We start from the raw sequence: 16,223 nt of genomic DNA, 5'->3' as shown, positions 1-16,223 counted from the left end.
TGTCGCCCAGCATAGTAATGAGCTGCCTTCTTCATTGCTGCAGGTGCAATCGTTACTAGTCCAGCTGCCAGCGATCATGGACATGTTCTGCGACAGGGATGGAGGGCGTGTCATGGGGGCCATGCATCAAGCTGGAGAAATCATCTACCTCCTGGATGGGGAGGGGCTTGGCTCCATCTCCCAGGACATTGCAGTCTGCCTTCGCCCCTTCATTGATGACGTAAGGCTGGGAAACACAGGAGAACCCCATTCGCCTCATCCGCCTGTCTCTGGTGCCCTTGTCTCTCCCTCCCCATCCCCTTTCCTCCCACCCCTCAGCGCTGCCATGGAGCCTCCAAGGGGTGCCCCCGCCATGGGTGGGGAATCTCCTGCTTGGCCACCTCCCTGTCAGAGCTCCTCTCTGCAAACCTCAGCCTCAGCGCCATGCTCCCAGCCCCTGCTGCTGCCTGGACTGGGAGAGAGAGGCCTGGCACTGGACAAATGACCAGCTGTCTGGAGAACACCGGCCCCCAAAGAGGTGGAGATTCCCAGCAGGAACGAGATGAGTTGGGAACGGCCCGGCTATCAGGGGCACTGAAGAGCACAAGAACTGCTGTGTTCTGTAGCAGCACCTCCCTGAAAAGCTCCAGCAGCTGCTCCACCCCTTCCCCAGACCGGTCTCCAGCAGCCTTCCCTCCCTCTCCCCTAAGCTTCCAGGGCTCTAGGATTCTGTGCTCTCCAGACAGACATTGTGTCTAGGACACCATGGGGTTGCACTGCCCTTCACAGTGTCTCAGGCCCTGTTCTGCACAAGATGTCTATGGCGCTTGCCTGGTGGCCTCACTGCTCCCGCCAGCCAAGTCAGTTAACACGGGGGAACGGCAGCAGCGTGCGGATTAGGACTCTGATGCGTTATGCTCTGATCCTGCCTGGCTTTAACCGGGCTTCCCCCCTCCCTGTGTGTCATTGCCAGGAGAGGGGCAGTGTGCGCGCCGCTGCCATTTTACTGCTTGGCAACGTGGTGAGCAGCGTGAAGGACCCGGACAAACCCATCGTGCAGCAGGAAATGATCCACTGCTTGCTCCCGCTGCTGCTGCACCTTGAAGACCAGAATGAGAGTGTGACACTGGTAAGTGCCACGGTCATTATTTCCTTAAGAGCAAAGAGCCAGAATCCCTGGGACCCCACTCTATTAATGGCCAGAGCCTCTTGCCCAACTAGAGTCTTCTCCTCCCTGCTTCACTCCATGCTGGAGCCTAGTGCCTCCCCCATTCTCACAGCACAACTGGGAAGAAAAGCTTCTTCTGGGAAACAGCCCTGACCCTCTCCGGCAAAGAGAGGCCTCAGGCCTTTGGGCTGCTGCCTCCAAAGGCTCACAACAAAGGCAGCAAAAGAAAAGGGAGCATAGATCTGTAAGTGTCCTTTGGGTCAGGGAGCTGATATCTGCCCACAGTCTTCTGGAAAGTGGGTGCAGCTGCCCTGACTTCTTCCCTGCAGCTCCTGAGAGACCTTCTCCAGGTCCCAGCTTCCCAGCATTCACCGGACGTTGCCCTCTTTCGTTGGGTCAACTGGGATGTGGAGGGAAGTCTGTTCTGGGGGCCCCTTTGGTCCGAATCTTTGGGATCCCAAAGCTGACTCACGCTCTCATGCAGTCTCTTTGCGCCTAAGGACTGAGCTGTGGAGATCTCTTCTAAATCTTTCCAGGGCCGTCTATAGAGAGGCGCAGGGCCTGGGACAACACCACCTACTCTGCCCTAAGCCCCACCCCTACTCCATCCTTCCCCAAAGCCCCACCCCACCTCTTCCTACCCCTGCTCTGCCCTCTTCCCCATCTCTATTCCTCCCCTTCCCCCAAGGCCCCACACCCTCATTTGCCGAAGGACGCTGGGAGCTGGTGAGGTGGGGCATACCGTAGCAGGGCCGGAAGTATTGCTGCTGGCCCCAGCATGGCCCAGGTCCTCCGTCCCCTGAAGTGCAGGGCCCTGGGTAACCGCCCCAAACCATCCAAAGACAGGACGGCTCTGGCTCTTTCCAGCCAATTCCCTCTCCTGAGCACAGTGCTGTGTACAACAAATGACAGGAATCTCTACTAGCAGAAAAAGCAGGAGAACAAGGGACGGGGAAGGTTCCATGTCCCCCAGACTGTCCCTCTCTCAGTGAGAACCCTCTTGGTCTCACCTTCTCTTGCAGAGATGCAAACTGACGCTCTTCCGCTGCGCAGTGTTTCTCAGGTGGGCTCATTTGAAGACGCTGTTCTGCAGCATGGCCTGGGATAGCTCCACACAGCTCCTGAAGTGTGCCTGGAAGTGCTTGGTAGGTCAATACCTTGTGCCTTGAGAGTGGTGAATGAGGACTTGAGGGAGACCTTTCTAACCCTACACCCTGAGTATCCATTCGCTTCCGTCGGATGGCAGGACTCGATTCTGGGCTCTCTGCTGGTTCATTACTGCAGGAGTTACAATCCCTTCACATTTTTGAAATTTTTCTCCACAACTGTCAGACCTGCAAACGTTTGTCTGTTAAAATGAAAGCTGAGGTTCTGGAGAACACAGTAGTAACTCCAGAGATGTGCTGCTGTGGCGCATGGGCTCAGACTGGCTGTTGTCATGCCCTGGCTCTATGCTTTTGCTTCCCTGGACTAGTCCCTGTGAGAAGAACATGTCATTTGTATATCGTGCATTTCTTCCTAGATGCAGAACAACAAGAGCCACATCCCCAAATTCCTGTTCCAGGCCTTAGAGTACCTGGAAAGCTCACAGACAACAATCAGACATTCTGCAGCCCTCTTCATTGGTAAGCAGAGCAACTTCACTTGAGCGTGTGTGTGTGTGTGTGTGTGTGTGTGTGTGTGTGTGTGTGAGAGAGAGAGAGAGAGAGAGAGAATTAACATGACTTCTAAGATGAAGGGAGCAACTTAGCTGCATCAACTGCACGAACTTCCCCTGCCCACAACTCCTCTTTGGCTGTGCCTAGGGGAAACCAGCATGATGTGAATTCAATCTCCTTTGGAAATCAGTCTCTCAGTGACTTCTAGGCTTCTGATGTTTTATCTAATATGCTTTGTGAACAGACGTTAGGAATGTATTTAATTTCCCAAGGGCTGTCTTTGGGGAATGGCTGCATCTTTAGCAGTTTTCAGAGAAGGATTTGAAAAGTAATGAGATTAATTGTCTGTCTAGGAAATACTATCCACCATTACTGCGACTTGTTGTCTGAAACAGTGAATGAAGATGGCATCTCCCGCCTGTATGAAGGTAAGGAAATACCTCTGTATGTTAGGGCCTCTGTGGGAAGTAGAGGGCTGCAGCACAGGGCCTGAACACAGCTTTGAATGTGTCCCTCTCCTTTTAAGGACGGTGTTTAAGAAGAAGGATGGTCAGGCAAGCTTTCATCAAGGTGTCACAATATGTGTACGGGAGCAGGGGAATTCCATCCCTAGATCCTAGAATAGACGTAGCCCTTAGAGCGGTGTGGGGAGACTGTCTTCATAGAGGTCAGAACAACTCTAAAGGAAGGCCTGACAGAATTGAAAAGGACTGTTGTTATTATTAAGGGTGATGATGATGCTGACGACAATTACCCTCTGTAGGGAAAGATTCATCACTTGCCCTCCCTGTAATGGAGAGATTTCAGGGCAGGGAACCACTCAGAACTTGGTTATCAGCTCATAGGAAATCCCCTGAGTGCACATTGGCAACATCTTTCCCTGTGACCTCTTAAGGAACGAAGGCACAGGGCCACAAAGGATTTTAGTAGACGTTAGGAGTCTAAATCCCTTTGCGGATCTGTGCATAAATGCTGGATGATTTAACACCTCTGCTGCTGTCCCTTTTCTGTTCCATCCCAAGAACAGTGGCCCCCACCTGCCTGTGTTTTAGTGTGTGGACGTGTGTATGCTGGGGCAGGGGGAAGTTACGCACAGAATGGGACCTCCTCTCTGTCCAGGGCTATTTTGGGAGTAGCAGAGTTGTTGTTTCTATGCCCCCAGACTCTTGGGTAGCTAATAGCATGTGGCAATGGCCATCTGAAGGGGAGGTTTGCTAGGCACCAGTCGCATCAGCACCATGGGGCTTTCAACCCGTTTTCTCTTTCTTTCAGCTTTTCAAGAAGTGCCTTTGACATCTGACAGGACCACAAGGCGCATCCTCAATAGACATTACAAATGGCTGCAGAAGCTTGGAAATCTTGTGTCGGGTTCCGCATTCGACTAGGGAACCGGGACCGACAGAGAAGACCTCTTTGTCCTGCTAGGTACGTCCAACAGCGTCTTTGGAACACGGACTGAAGAACGAGGTGGATATTGGCAGATGACAGAAAATTATGTAGGTCAGTGAGGCGTAGAGAAGACTTTGAAGAAGTTGAAAGGGATCTAATAAAGCCATGTGACTGGAAAGCATAATGGCAGATGAAAACCAGAGCTGACAAAAGCAGGGCCATACGCATGGAAAGCAGTGAGGTGAACGACTCCTACATATCACTGGTGTCGGACACCAAAGCACGGATGGTTGGCCCCGGTGGCTGGAGCAGGGTTGGTGGGGCCTAGTGGTCAGGGCGGTGGAGGTCGAGCCGAGGGTTGGAGCCGGAGTCAGGAGTCAAGAGCAGGATTGGAACAGGCTAGGAGTAGGGCCAGGGTGGGATTAACGATTCCTGGCCAATGGGAGCAGCGGGAGGCGTAGCCTACAGGCAAGAGCAGCTCCCGGGACAGAGGTTCCCAGTGTAGTGCTCGTCGCGGAGTCGCGGCTGGGGGGGATGAGGAATGGCAGCGCATGGAGCTGCCTCACCCCACCCCAGCCAGGCAGAGCCAGCCCGGCTGGAACGCAGCACACAGGGGCTTTAGTGGCTGTACCACGGGGTCCCCCTTAGCCCTATTCCTTTCATGAGTGCATCACTGACCCACTTCTGCCCCAGCCCGACACACGGTTTGTCATAGCATTCCTTCTCAGATCTGAAGCTTAGAGTTCAGAAAATGAGATACTAGCACCTGAATCCTCTAAGCTTAATTACCAGCTTAGATCTCATAACACTGCCACCACCCAAAAATATAGTGCTTTGGGGCACTCTGACCTCCCCAACCTTCCCTGGGGACCCCAAGAACCCAGATCCCTTGGGTTCTTAAAACAAGCAGAAATAAACCATTCCCCCACCTTTCCCCCTCCCAGAATTTCCCTCCCTGGGCTATCCTGAGAGATACTAAGCGAACCTCTTAAATCACCATACAGAGAAGCATCTCCCTTCCCTTCCACAAAGAGGCAAACGGATTCAAGGAAAACAAAGAGAGATTCTATCTCTCCCCCTCCCGTCTCCCCCCCACCCATCCTGGTGAGTTATCCCAATCCCCTGGAATAACACAAGGGAAACACGGGGAAAAAAATCAATCAGGTTCTCTAAAAAAAGAAATCTTTTAATAAATGAAAGGAAAAAGTAAAGAATTATCTCTGTAACTTCAAGATATAAATATTACAGGGTCCTATAGCTTACAGACACCAGAAAGAGACTTTCCCCCCAGTACCAATACAAATCAAAATATTCCCAGCAACTACACATAGAAAAGTTAACCAGCCAGATCCACAATTGCAAATAGAGAAAAACAATCAAAAAGCCTAAACCGCCTGTTTTACTTACTATTTGAAAAGAAACTTAGAGAGCCTGTAGTAATGTCTGGTCTCTCTCAGACCCTCCGAGAGAAGAACACACAGCAGGCAAAGAATACACACAAAAGCTTCCCTCCATCCATATTGAAAAGTATCTTGTCTTCTGATTGGTCTTCTGGTCAGGTGTCCCGTTCCCTGCTTGTAACCCTTTACAGGTACAAGAGACATTAACCCTTAACAATCTGTTTATGACATGGTTACAGGGCAAAACCCTGCAGCTGAGTTCTGAATTCTCTCTCAGTGTAGTGAAGTTACTGCAGAGTCAGGACAACCCCACCTTTGGGCTCCATGTCTGACATCTCACCCCACTGCACAGAGTCCTACATTCACAGAGCTTCTCGCATGTGATTCCCTCAGTCATCAGAGCCAGGCAGAGAGAGGAGAAATTCTCCCAGACTCCCTTTATCCACAGGGTAGCGGAGGTTGCGGAGGGTTGGGTGCTCTCTAGAAGCAATGCCAGCTCTCAGGGAAGTTGCAAATGAGCATTACCAAAGTGCGGTGGTTTTGTGCTGTGGAAAACTACCCTGGCTGAAGGTTTTGTTCTTCTGATTTGTGTTCCTGCCCTTTCTCCCTCTTACAGACATCTAGAGGCTAACAGGAGCCAACTGAGCCCATCACTGATCACATCTCTTGGGAGACGCCAAAGCAGCTGTTGCATGGGAAGGAGGAGAGAGAAGAGGCAGAGCAGGATGTGCTGGGGTGCACCAGCCACACATAACCCCACAGTCTAGGTGGAGGAAGCCAAGCCCCTCCCCAGCCCTGCCGGACATGCTGCAACTGGAGCACCAGTGTGAAAGGGAGCAGCTCAGCTCAGTCTAGGCAGATGCCTAAAATGGAGGATGCACATTGTAGGCTCCAGTCCAGAAGCAGCTGAAGCCCCTGACTGCAGAGCCCTGAGGTGCTGAGACCCAACCCCATCCCCATCCCGACGTGCAAGGGAAATCAGAGTCTCTGGGAGTTTCCCACGCCGGGAGCCCAGGGACCTCCAGCCCATGGCCTAGAGACATCTCGTAGGAAGTAACCTGGGAGAACTAGCCATTGTCATGCTGAGTGACGTCAGATGTTCTGGTTGGATCCCCACTGACTCATGCCAAAGACATTGGACATGGACATGGCCCTGGGTTAGGACCCAGGGGAGTAAGGAGCACCCGGATCCCCCTGCCCTAGCCGCAGTCCATCCCTGGGTGGCAGCTCACCTCCCCAATGTGCCACTAGACTCCATGGCCCCATGAGGAGGGGCGGCCATCTTTTCTCTGAACTCTCAGCCAAACAGCCCTGCGCTGAAGGGCAGCGATATTGACTCTGCCCGTTGGGCCACACAGCACTGAGGGAGAGAGCAGCCATATTCTCTGTAGCCATCAGACCACACAGGTGTGAGAGACAGGATAGCGGCACGGACACTGGTCTCTGGGCCACACAGCCCCGACAGAGAGGGCGTCGCACGGACTCTGGTCTCTGGGCCACACAGCCCTTACAGAGAGGGCGGCTGCACAGTCTCTGGGCCACACAGCCCCGATGGAGAGGGCGGCCGCACGGACTCTGGTCTCTGGGCCACACAGCCCCGAGAGAGATGGCGACCGCACGGGTCTCTGGGCCACACAGCCCCGACGGAGAGGGCAGCCGTACGGACTCTGATCTCTGGGCCCCACAGCCCCGCCGTAGAGGGTGACCGCACGGACTCTGGTCTCTGAGCCACACAGCCCTAGCAGAGAGGGCGGCCACATGGACTCTGGTCGTTGGGCCAAACAGCCCCGCCAGAGAGGACGGCCACACGGAATATGGTCGTTGGGCCACACAGCCCCACCGGAGAGGGTGGCGATACAGACTCTGGTTGTTGGGCCACACAGTTCCATTGGAGAGGGCTTCCACACAGACTCTGGTCGTTGAGCCACAGAGCCCCGCTGGAGAGAGCGGCCGCACAGACTCGGGTCTCTGGGCCTCACAGCCCCGACGGAGAGGGTGGCTGCATGGACTCTGGTTGTTGGAACCCACAGCCCCGATGGAGAGGGAGGCCACACGGACTCTGGTCATTGGGCCCCACAGCCTCGACAGAGAGGGAGGCTGTATGGACTCTGGTCTGTGGATCACACAGCCCCGACGGAGAGGGAGGCCGCAAGGACTCTGGTCTCTGGGTCATACAGCCCTGCCGGAGAGGATGGTCACACGGACTCTGGTCGTTGGGCCGCACAGCGCCGATGGAGAGGGCGGCCGCATGGACTCTGGTCGTTGCGCCGCACAGCCCCGACAGAAAGGGCGTCCGCATGGACTCTGGTCTCTGGGCCACACAGCCCTGACGGAGAGGGTGGCCACATGGATTCTGGTCGTTGGGTCGCACAGCCCCGACGGAGAGGGCGGCCGCATGGACTCTGGTCTCTGGGCCACACAGCCCTGCTGGAGAGGACGGCTGCACGGACTCTGGTCTCTGGGCCACACAGCCCTGACGGAGAGGGTGGCCACATGGACTCTGGTCGTTGGGCCGCACAGCCCCGACGGAGAGGGCGGCCACATGGACTCTGGTCTCTGGGCCACACAGCCCTGCTGGAGAGGGCGGCCGCACGGACTCTGGTCTCTGGGCCACACAGCCCTGACGGAGAGGGTGGCCACATGGACTCTGGTCGTTGGGCCGCACAGCCCCGACGGAGAGGGCGGCCGCATGGACTCTGGTCTCTGGGCCACACAGCCCTGCTGGAGAGGGCGGCCGCACGGACTCTGGTCTCTGGTCCACACAGCTCTGACGGAGAGGGTGGCCACATGGACTCTGGTCGTTGGGCCGCACAGCCCCGACGGAGAGGGCGGCCGCATGGACTCTGGTCTCTGGGCCACACAGCCCTGCTGGAGAGGGCGGCCGCACGGACTCTGGTCTCTGGGCCACACAGCCCTGATGGAGAGGGCGGCCACACGAACTCTGGTGGTTGGGCCACACAGCCCCGAAGGAGAGGGCGGCCGCACAGACTCTGGGTGTAGGGCCACACAGCCCTGAGTGGGAGGGCAGCCATTTTGACTCTAGCCATTAGGCCAAATCACCCTGAGGCTAAGGGCAGTTATTTGGTTCCAGCCATGGGATCTCGCCCCTTCACCCCTAAGGCATCATTTGTCTGTCACCATGAGTTCTGGTGTCCCATGTTCAAGAAGGATGAATTCAAACTGGAACAGGTTCAGAGACGGGCTACGAGGATGATCCGAGGAATGGAAAAACTGCCTTATGAAAGGAGACTCAAAGAGCTTGGCTTGTTTAGCCTGGCCAAAAGAAGGCTGAGGGGGGATATGCTCGCCCTATATAAATATATCAAGGGGGTTAACGTTAGGGAGGGAGAGGAATTATTTAAGTTTAGTACTAATGTAGCCACGAGGACGAATGGGTATAAACTGGATATTAGGAAGTTTAGACTTGAAATTAGATGAAGGTTTCTGACCATTAGGGGAGTGAAGTTCTGGAATAGCCTTCCGAGGGAAGTAGTAGGGGCAATAGACTTTCCTGGCTTTAAGACAAAGCTTGATAAGTATATGGAGGGGATGTTATGATAGGATCGTTAATTTGGGCAATTGATCTTGAATTACCACCAGACAGGTCTGCTCAATGGTCTGCGGGGAGATGTTGCATGCGATGGGTACTGAGTTGCTGCGGAGAACTCCTTCTTGGGTGCTGGCTGGTGACTCTTGCCCACATGCTCAGGGTTTAGCTGATCGCCATATTTGGGGTCGGGAAGGAATTTTCCTCCAGGGCGGATTGGCAGGTGCCCTGGAGGTTTTTCGCCTTCCCCTGCGGCGTGGGGCACGGGTCGCTTGCTGGTGGTGTCTCTGCAGCTTGAGGTCTTCAAACCATTTTTGAGGATTTCAATAACTCGGTCCTGGGATAGGGGTTGTATAAAATTGGATGGGTGGGGTTCGGTGGCCTGCCTTGTGCAGGAGGTCAGACTAGATGATCAGATTGGTCCCTTCTGACCTATGAGTCTATGAGTCTATGAGACTGACCTCATGAAATGAGACTTTCAGGGTCAAGATGCAAACATGAGCGGAAGCAAGGAGTGGCATGTGACCCATCTAAGAGCTCCTCCCACTCCTCCACCAATCTGGGGGTGTTTTATCGCCATCGATCTATCTCAAGAATGGATTTGAGCAATGGGGGAAAGTTCTGGGAGTGTGTGACCCATCTGGAAGTGGGTCATGTGAACCCCTCGAGAACTCCTCCCAGTTGGGGTAGGTCTCATCCCCTTAAGACCAACCAGAGAGGGGATTTCACCAGAAAGGGTAAGTGCCATGGTGGGGTGACCTGCCCGTAAGAGGGGCTCATCACCCCTCCATGAAATCCCCCCACTGTCCTCTGCTAATCGGTCAGGGTTTCACACTCACCCCTTAAGCCATCCCAGAAGGGAAACGTACCGATCAGAATAGGTAGTGACCGAAGGCCTAGGCCAGAAGCCACCGATCTCTGGAGCTCCATGTTTGCGTGGCTGGCAGCATCGTCCTGGACGTCGCAACCCAATACTGCACGAAGAGGCCAACTCGGTCCAAGGATGAGTTTTGTGGAAATCACAGCCTAGACCTTCGGGCTATATCTGTTCTCATTGCTACATGTTTCCCTTCTGAGACAGCCTAAGGTGGGAGTGAAACCGTCACCAATTGCTACAGGGTGGTGTGAGGGACCATGGGATCCGGCTGTGGGCAGGTCACTCTGCTATGGCACTTCCTTGTTTGGTCAAATCTCCTTTCAGGGTGGTCCTACAGGGCTGACACCCACTTCTATTGGTAGAAGACAGACAGGGCCAGTGCAACCATTTAGGTGACCTAGGCGGTCGCCTAGGCCGCTAGGATTTGGGAGGCGGCATTTTCTTCAGCAGCGTCCGCAGCAACCGTATCTTCGGCTGCCCCGGTCACTACTGGCATTTAGGCAGAGGACACTGGGGCAGGGGAGTGCGGGGAGTACCGCCTGCAGCAAGTAAGGAGGGGGCGGCACCCAGGGGAACTCCCCGCCCCAGCTCACCCCTGCCCCGTCTTCTCAACAAGCACGCCGTGGCTGCTTCAGTTCTCCCGCCTCCCATGCTTGCAGCGCTAATCAGCTTAGGCCTGGGAGGCGGGAGAGGTGAAGCAGCCACGGTGTGCTCGGGGTGGAGGCAGAGCAGGGGTGAGCTGGGGCGGCGGGGGGTCCCTCAGGGCGGAGGGTGCGGGGTGGGGAGCTGCCGTGGGGGGGGTGCCTCACGGCTAGGTGGGAGCGGCACCTCAGGGCAGGGGCTCAGGGAAGGGGGAGGGCGCAAGGTAGAAGTTTTGCCTAGAGCGCGAAACATCCTTGCACCGACCCTGAGGACAGAGGGAGGAGTTCTCAGAGGGGATATACAACCCCCTTCTGGATGGGTCACCCTGTCCCGGAACATCCCCCGACTGGTCAAATCCACTCTCTGGGTGTGTAAAATGCTGGTTGCCCCTGCCAAATTTTAGTAAAAGAAGGGAAGAAAGGCATCGACGTTTTGCGTTATCTACAGGGGGCCATCTTGGACTTGGGAAAAGAATGTGGTGACCTTTTGCCATTTGCTGTATTATTTTGGGTTGGGAAGCACACTCCCACGTACGGATTGAATCCGCGTAGACAGGGTCTAACATCCAGACAGAGACAATGCAAAGAGGGATAGAGAGGGGTTTTAGGTAGGTCTATTCACCTGTTCCTCTGTCCAGCATCGACGTCCATCCCTGACATCCAATGTCAAGAAAGCAGCAGCCGTCCATCCCTGCCCTTGCATGAGTATAGAGAGAACATCAACATTACCTCATGGGTGTAACTCTTTGTGAGACTGGAGCATTTCCAGAGTCAAAGTTTTGTTAATCTGCCCCTTCTCTGTCCTGTATTAGCACTTTTCCCCATAGGAAATAAAGTCTTGTTTGTGTGGTTGCCACTGCGTGGCCTTATTTTCTTATGCTAAGGGAAACTCCGATAGACGGGCTTTACAAAGGGGACCAGGTGGGAAGAATTTACTGTGAGATTCCCCGCATCTTCTGAAGGGGGGTTGAGTTCTGTCCTCTTTAAAGGAAGGAAAGATCCTTACAGGTGATCCTACGGGGATGAAACCCACTGTGATTACTTAGTAATCGGTGCTATTCACCACGATGTTTGTGAACCTTTGTATCACAGGGAAGTAGCCCATTAGGCATTATGAATCTTCTGATTTCAAATGGACACTTGTGAACGAAGAAGAACAGCTGCACAGCAGCCAGCAAGCAGAGCTGTAAACAGGAGTTTCAGAGGGAGTTTTTACAGGGAGAGGTTGCGGGTGAGACTGAGACCTACGCAGAGGAACTGACAGGCTAGTGAAGGGAGCGGGTGGTGGTCTGCCAGTGTTCTGGTGCCTGTTGGTGGTTTCGTTTGGTTTGTGTTTCTTTGACTAACATGTTTTAGGTTGGTAGGCCTTGACCAATACAGAAGCAGCAGTGAAAGACACAATGAGAGTGACTGGATGTGGAAGCTGCGGCATGTACATGATCCTGGAGAGGGTACCTGAAAAGAGCTTTGTCTGCATGAAGTGCCACCTGATAGAGCTGATGCAAGAAAAGATCCGAGGACTGGAGAGGCAGGTGGAAACTCTGGTCGAGTTTAGAAGGGGGTTCGAGCAGATGATGGAGCAAAGACATGAGGAGGCTGAAGGGATAAGCTCAGACCTGCAGATGGAAGCAGGACCAAAGAATTCAGAGGAGAGACTGCTGAGTGAGGAAAGTGGACGGTGGAAGCATGTGACTAAGAGAACCAGGCAGAGGAAAAGACGGGCCAGTGAAGGAGAAATAGAACTCAGGAACAGGTTTGCAGAGTTGGGAAATGAAGAAGGAGCACAGCAGGTGGTCGCTGAAGGAGTGAGGGCAAGGAAAAAGAGAAGAGCTGCTAGTCCTACAGGAAGAGGGGAGGAGTCAATGGAGACAACACCAAATATAAGCCCCAGGAGGATACGGGAAGGGTTGCGGAGGACTGCAAGGGTGAATAGGAATCGAGAGGACTTGCAGCCAGTGGGTGCAGGGGATAAACCGGAGAATCTCACTGTCACCAGGAAAAGGCAAGTCTATGTGATTGGGGACTCTTTACTGAGAAGAATAGACAGGCCTGTAACTAGATTTAATGCGGAGAACAGAAGGGTGTGCTGTCTGCCGGGTGCTAAGATACGGGATGTGGACCTGAGGCTGAAAAGGATCCTAACGGGAGCGGGAAAGAATCCATTGATTGTCCTTCATGTGGGAACGAATGATATGGCTAGATTCTTGCTGGAACGTATCAAGGGAGACTATGCCAGACTGGGGAAGACGCCTAAGGAAATCGAGGCTCAGGTGATCTTCAGTGGGATTCTGCCGGTTCCTAGAGAAGGGCAACAAAGGTGTGACAAGATTATGGCGATCAACAGATGGCTCAGGCAGTGGTGCTATAAGGAGGGCTTTGGGATGTACGGCCACTGGGAAGCATTTATGGACAGAAGACTGTTCTATCGGGATGGACTTCACCTGAATAAGGAGGGAAATAGACTTCTAGGATGGAGGCTCACCCAACTGATTAAGAGAGCTTTAAACTAGGAATTTGGGGGAGATGGCTGGGAGATGTCCAGGTAATCTCCACGCCGGAATTTAACCTTGAGAGGGAAGAAAACAAAGTAAAAGGGGATACAGCCATGGACAGAAGAATTGACTTAAGGAGGAAGGGTAGTGTAGATACCAGTTTAATAGGTGCTGCTGGTAGTAGAATGTCTGTGCCTAACCGGGTAAAGAATGTCAGTGAAGCCAAATGGCAAAAATTAAGATGTCTGTACACTAATGCGAGGAGCCTAGGTAACAAAATGGAGGAACTAGAGCTACTGGTGCAGGAAGTGAAACCGGATATTATAGGGATAACAGAAACATGGTGGAATAGTAGTCATGACTGGAGTACCGGTATTGAAGGCTATGTGCTGTTTAGGAAAGACAGAAGTAAAGGCAAAGGTGGTGGAGTAGCATTGTATATCAATGATGAGGTTAACTGTAAAGAAATAAGAAGTGATGGAATGGATAAGACAGAGTCTGTCTGGGCAAAAATCACACTGGGAAAGAAAGCTACTAGAGCCTCCCCTGAGATAGTGCTTGGGGTGTGCTACAGACCACTGGGATCTGATTTGGACATGGATGGAGACCTCTTTAATGTTTTTAATGAAGTAAACACTAATGGGAATTGTGTGATCATGGGAGACTTTAACTTCCCAGATATAGACTGCAGGACAAGTGCTAGTAACAGTAATAGGGCTCAGATTTTTCTGGATGTGATAGCTGATGGATTTCTTCACCAAGTAGTTGAAGAACCAACAAGAGGGGATGCCATTTTAGATTTGGTTTTGGTGAGTAGTGAGGACCTCATAGAAGAAATGGTTGTAGGGGACAACCTTGGTTCGAGTGATCATGAGCTAATTCAGTTCAAACTAGATGGAAGGATAAACAAAAATAGATCTGGGACTAGGGTTTTTGACTTCAAAAAGGCTAACTTTAAAGAATTAAGGAAATTAGTTAGGGAAGTGGATTGGGACTGAAGAACTTGTGGATCTAAATGCGGAAGAGGCCTGGAATTACTTTAAGTCGAAGCTGCAGGTCAGAACATGTAGAGATAAAGTGAGAAAGGCTAAAAGCCACATAGAGTTGGACCTTTCAAAGGGAATTAAAACCAACAGTAAAAGGTTCTATAGCCATATAAATAAGAAGAAAACCAAGAAAAAAGAAGTGGGACCGCTAAACACTGAGGATGGAATGGAGGTTAAGGATAACCTAGGCATGGCCCAATATCTAAATAAATACTTTGCATCAGTTTTAATAAGGCTAATGAGGAGCTTAGGGATAATGGAAGGATGACAAATGGGAATGAGGATATGGAGCTAGATATTACCACATCTGAGGTAGAAGCCAAACTTGACCAGCTTAATGGGACAAAATCGGAGGGCCCGGACAATCTTCATCCAAGAATATAAAAGGAACTGGCACATGAAATTGCAAGCCCACTAGCAAGAATTTTTAATGAATCAGTAAACTCAGGGGTTGTACAGTATGTCTGGAGAATTGCCAACATAGTTCCTATTTTTAAGAAAGGGGAAAAAAGTGATCCGAGTAACTATAGGCCTGTTAGTTTGACATCTGTAGTATGTAAGGTCTTGGAAAAAATTTTGAAGGAGAAACTAGTTAAGGACATTGAGGTCAATGGTAATTGGGACAAATTGCAACATGGTTTTACAAAAGATAGATCATGCCAAACCAACCTGATCTCCTTCTTTGAGAAGGTAACAGATTATTTAGACAAAGGAAATGCAATAGATCTAATTTACCTCGATTTCATTAAGGCATTTGGCATGGTTCCACAGGGGAATTATTAAACTGGAAAAGATGGGGATCAATATGAAAATTGAAAGGTGGATAAGGAACTGGTGAAAGGGGAGACTACAAAGTGTCGTACTGAAGGGTGAACTGTCAGGCTGGAAGGAGGTTACTAGTGGAGTTCCTCAGGGATTAGTTTTCGGACCAATCTTATTTAAACTTTTTATTACCGACCTTGGCAAAAAAAGTGGGAATGTGCTAATAAAGTTTGTGAATGACACAAAGCTGGGAGATATTGCTAACACAGAGAAGGACCGGGATATCATACAGGAAGATCTGGATGACCTTGTAAACTGGAGTAATAGTAACAGGATGAAATGTAATAGTGAAAAGTGCAAGGTCATGCATTTAGGGATTAATAATAAGAATTTTAGTTATAAATTGGGGACACATCAGTTGGAAGCAACAGAGGAGGAGATGGACCTTGGAGTATTGGTTGATCACAGGATGACTATGAGCCGCCAATGTGATATGGCCATTAAAAAAGCTAATGCAGTTTTAGGATGCATCAAGCGAGGTATTTCCAGCAAAGATAAGGAGGTGTTAGTACCGTTATATAAGGCACTGGTGAGCCCTCATCTGGAATACTGTGTGCAGTTCTGGTCTCCCACGTTTAAGAAGAATGAATTCAAACTGGAACAGGTTCAGAGACGGGCTACTAGAATGATTAAAGGAATGGAAAACCTGTCTTATGAAAGGAGACTCAAAGAGCTTGGCTTGTTTAGCCTAACCAAAAGAAGGTTGAGCGGGGATATGCTTGCTCTTCATAAATCTATCAGAGGGATTAATATTAGGGAGGGAGAGGAATTATTTAAGCTTAGTACCAATGTGGACACAAGAACAAATGGATATAAAATGGACCCTAGGAAGATTAGACTTGAAATTAGATGAAGGTTTCTAACCATTAGAGGAGTGAAGTTCTGGAACAGCCTTCCAAGGGGAGTAGTGGGGGCAAAAGACATATCTGGCTTTAAGACTAAGCTTGACAAGTTTATGGAAGGGATGGTATGATGGGACAGCCAAATTTTGGCAATTAATTTTGGCAACTGATCTTTGATTATCAGCAAGTAAAGTATGCCCAGTGGTCTGTGATGGGATGTTAGACGGGATGGGATCCGAGTTACTGCAGAGAGTTCTTTCCTGAGTGCTGGCTGGTGAGTCTTGCCCACATGTTCAGGGTTTAGCAGATCGTCATATTTGGGGTCGGGAAGGAAGTTTCCACCAGGGCAGATTGGAAGAGGC

The 16,223-nt window shown here is 51.5% G+C and overlaps 1 protein-coding gene across 1 annotated transcript; it reads left to right on the top strand.

Moving 5' to 3' along the window:
* The first annotated feature begins 517 nt into the window (after positions 1-517).
* On the top strand, positions 518-4,190 carry LOC127036948 (maestro heat-like repeat family member 5). The gene is made up of 5 exons (XM_050928234.1): positions 518-1,108; positions 2,170-2,292; positions 2,670-2,772; positions 3,159-3,233; positions 4,078-4,190. Exons 1-5 carry the CDS (start codon positions 794-796, stop codon positions 4,188-4,190), a joined length of 729 nt encoding a protein of 242 aa, XP_050784191.1. The 5' UTR covers positions 518-793.
* The last annotated feature ends 12,033 nt before the right edge of the window (positions 4,191-16,223 follow it).

Source organism: Gopherus flavomarginatus, chromosome 18, assembly GCF_025201925.1.
Source record: "Gopherus flavomarginatus isolate rGopFla2 chromosome 18, rGopFla2.mat.asm, whole genome shotgun sequence".
Taxonomy (NCBI): Eukaryota; Metazoa; Chordata; order Testudines; family Testudinidae; genus Gopherus; species Gopherus flavomarginatus.
Note: the sequence above shows the minus strand (reverse complement) of the source record. Positions and strands in the feature narration are given on the sequence as shown.

Bases quoted from the DNA above. Each gene is read 5' to 3' on its own strand.
- LOC127036948 (XM_050928234.1), top strand. From the start codon at position 794: ATGTCTATGGCGCTTGCCTGGTGGCCTCACTGCTCCCGCCAGCCAAGT. The intron at 2,773-3,158 runs GTAAGCAGAGCA...TTGTCTGTCTAG, and splicing joins TTCTGCAGCCCTCTTCATTG to GAAATACTATCCACCATTAC. The intron at 3,234-4,077 runs GTAAGGAAATAC...TCTTTCTTTCAG, and splicing joins CATCTCCCGCCTGTATGAAG to CTTTTCAAGAAGTGCCTTTG.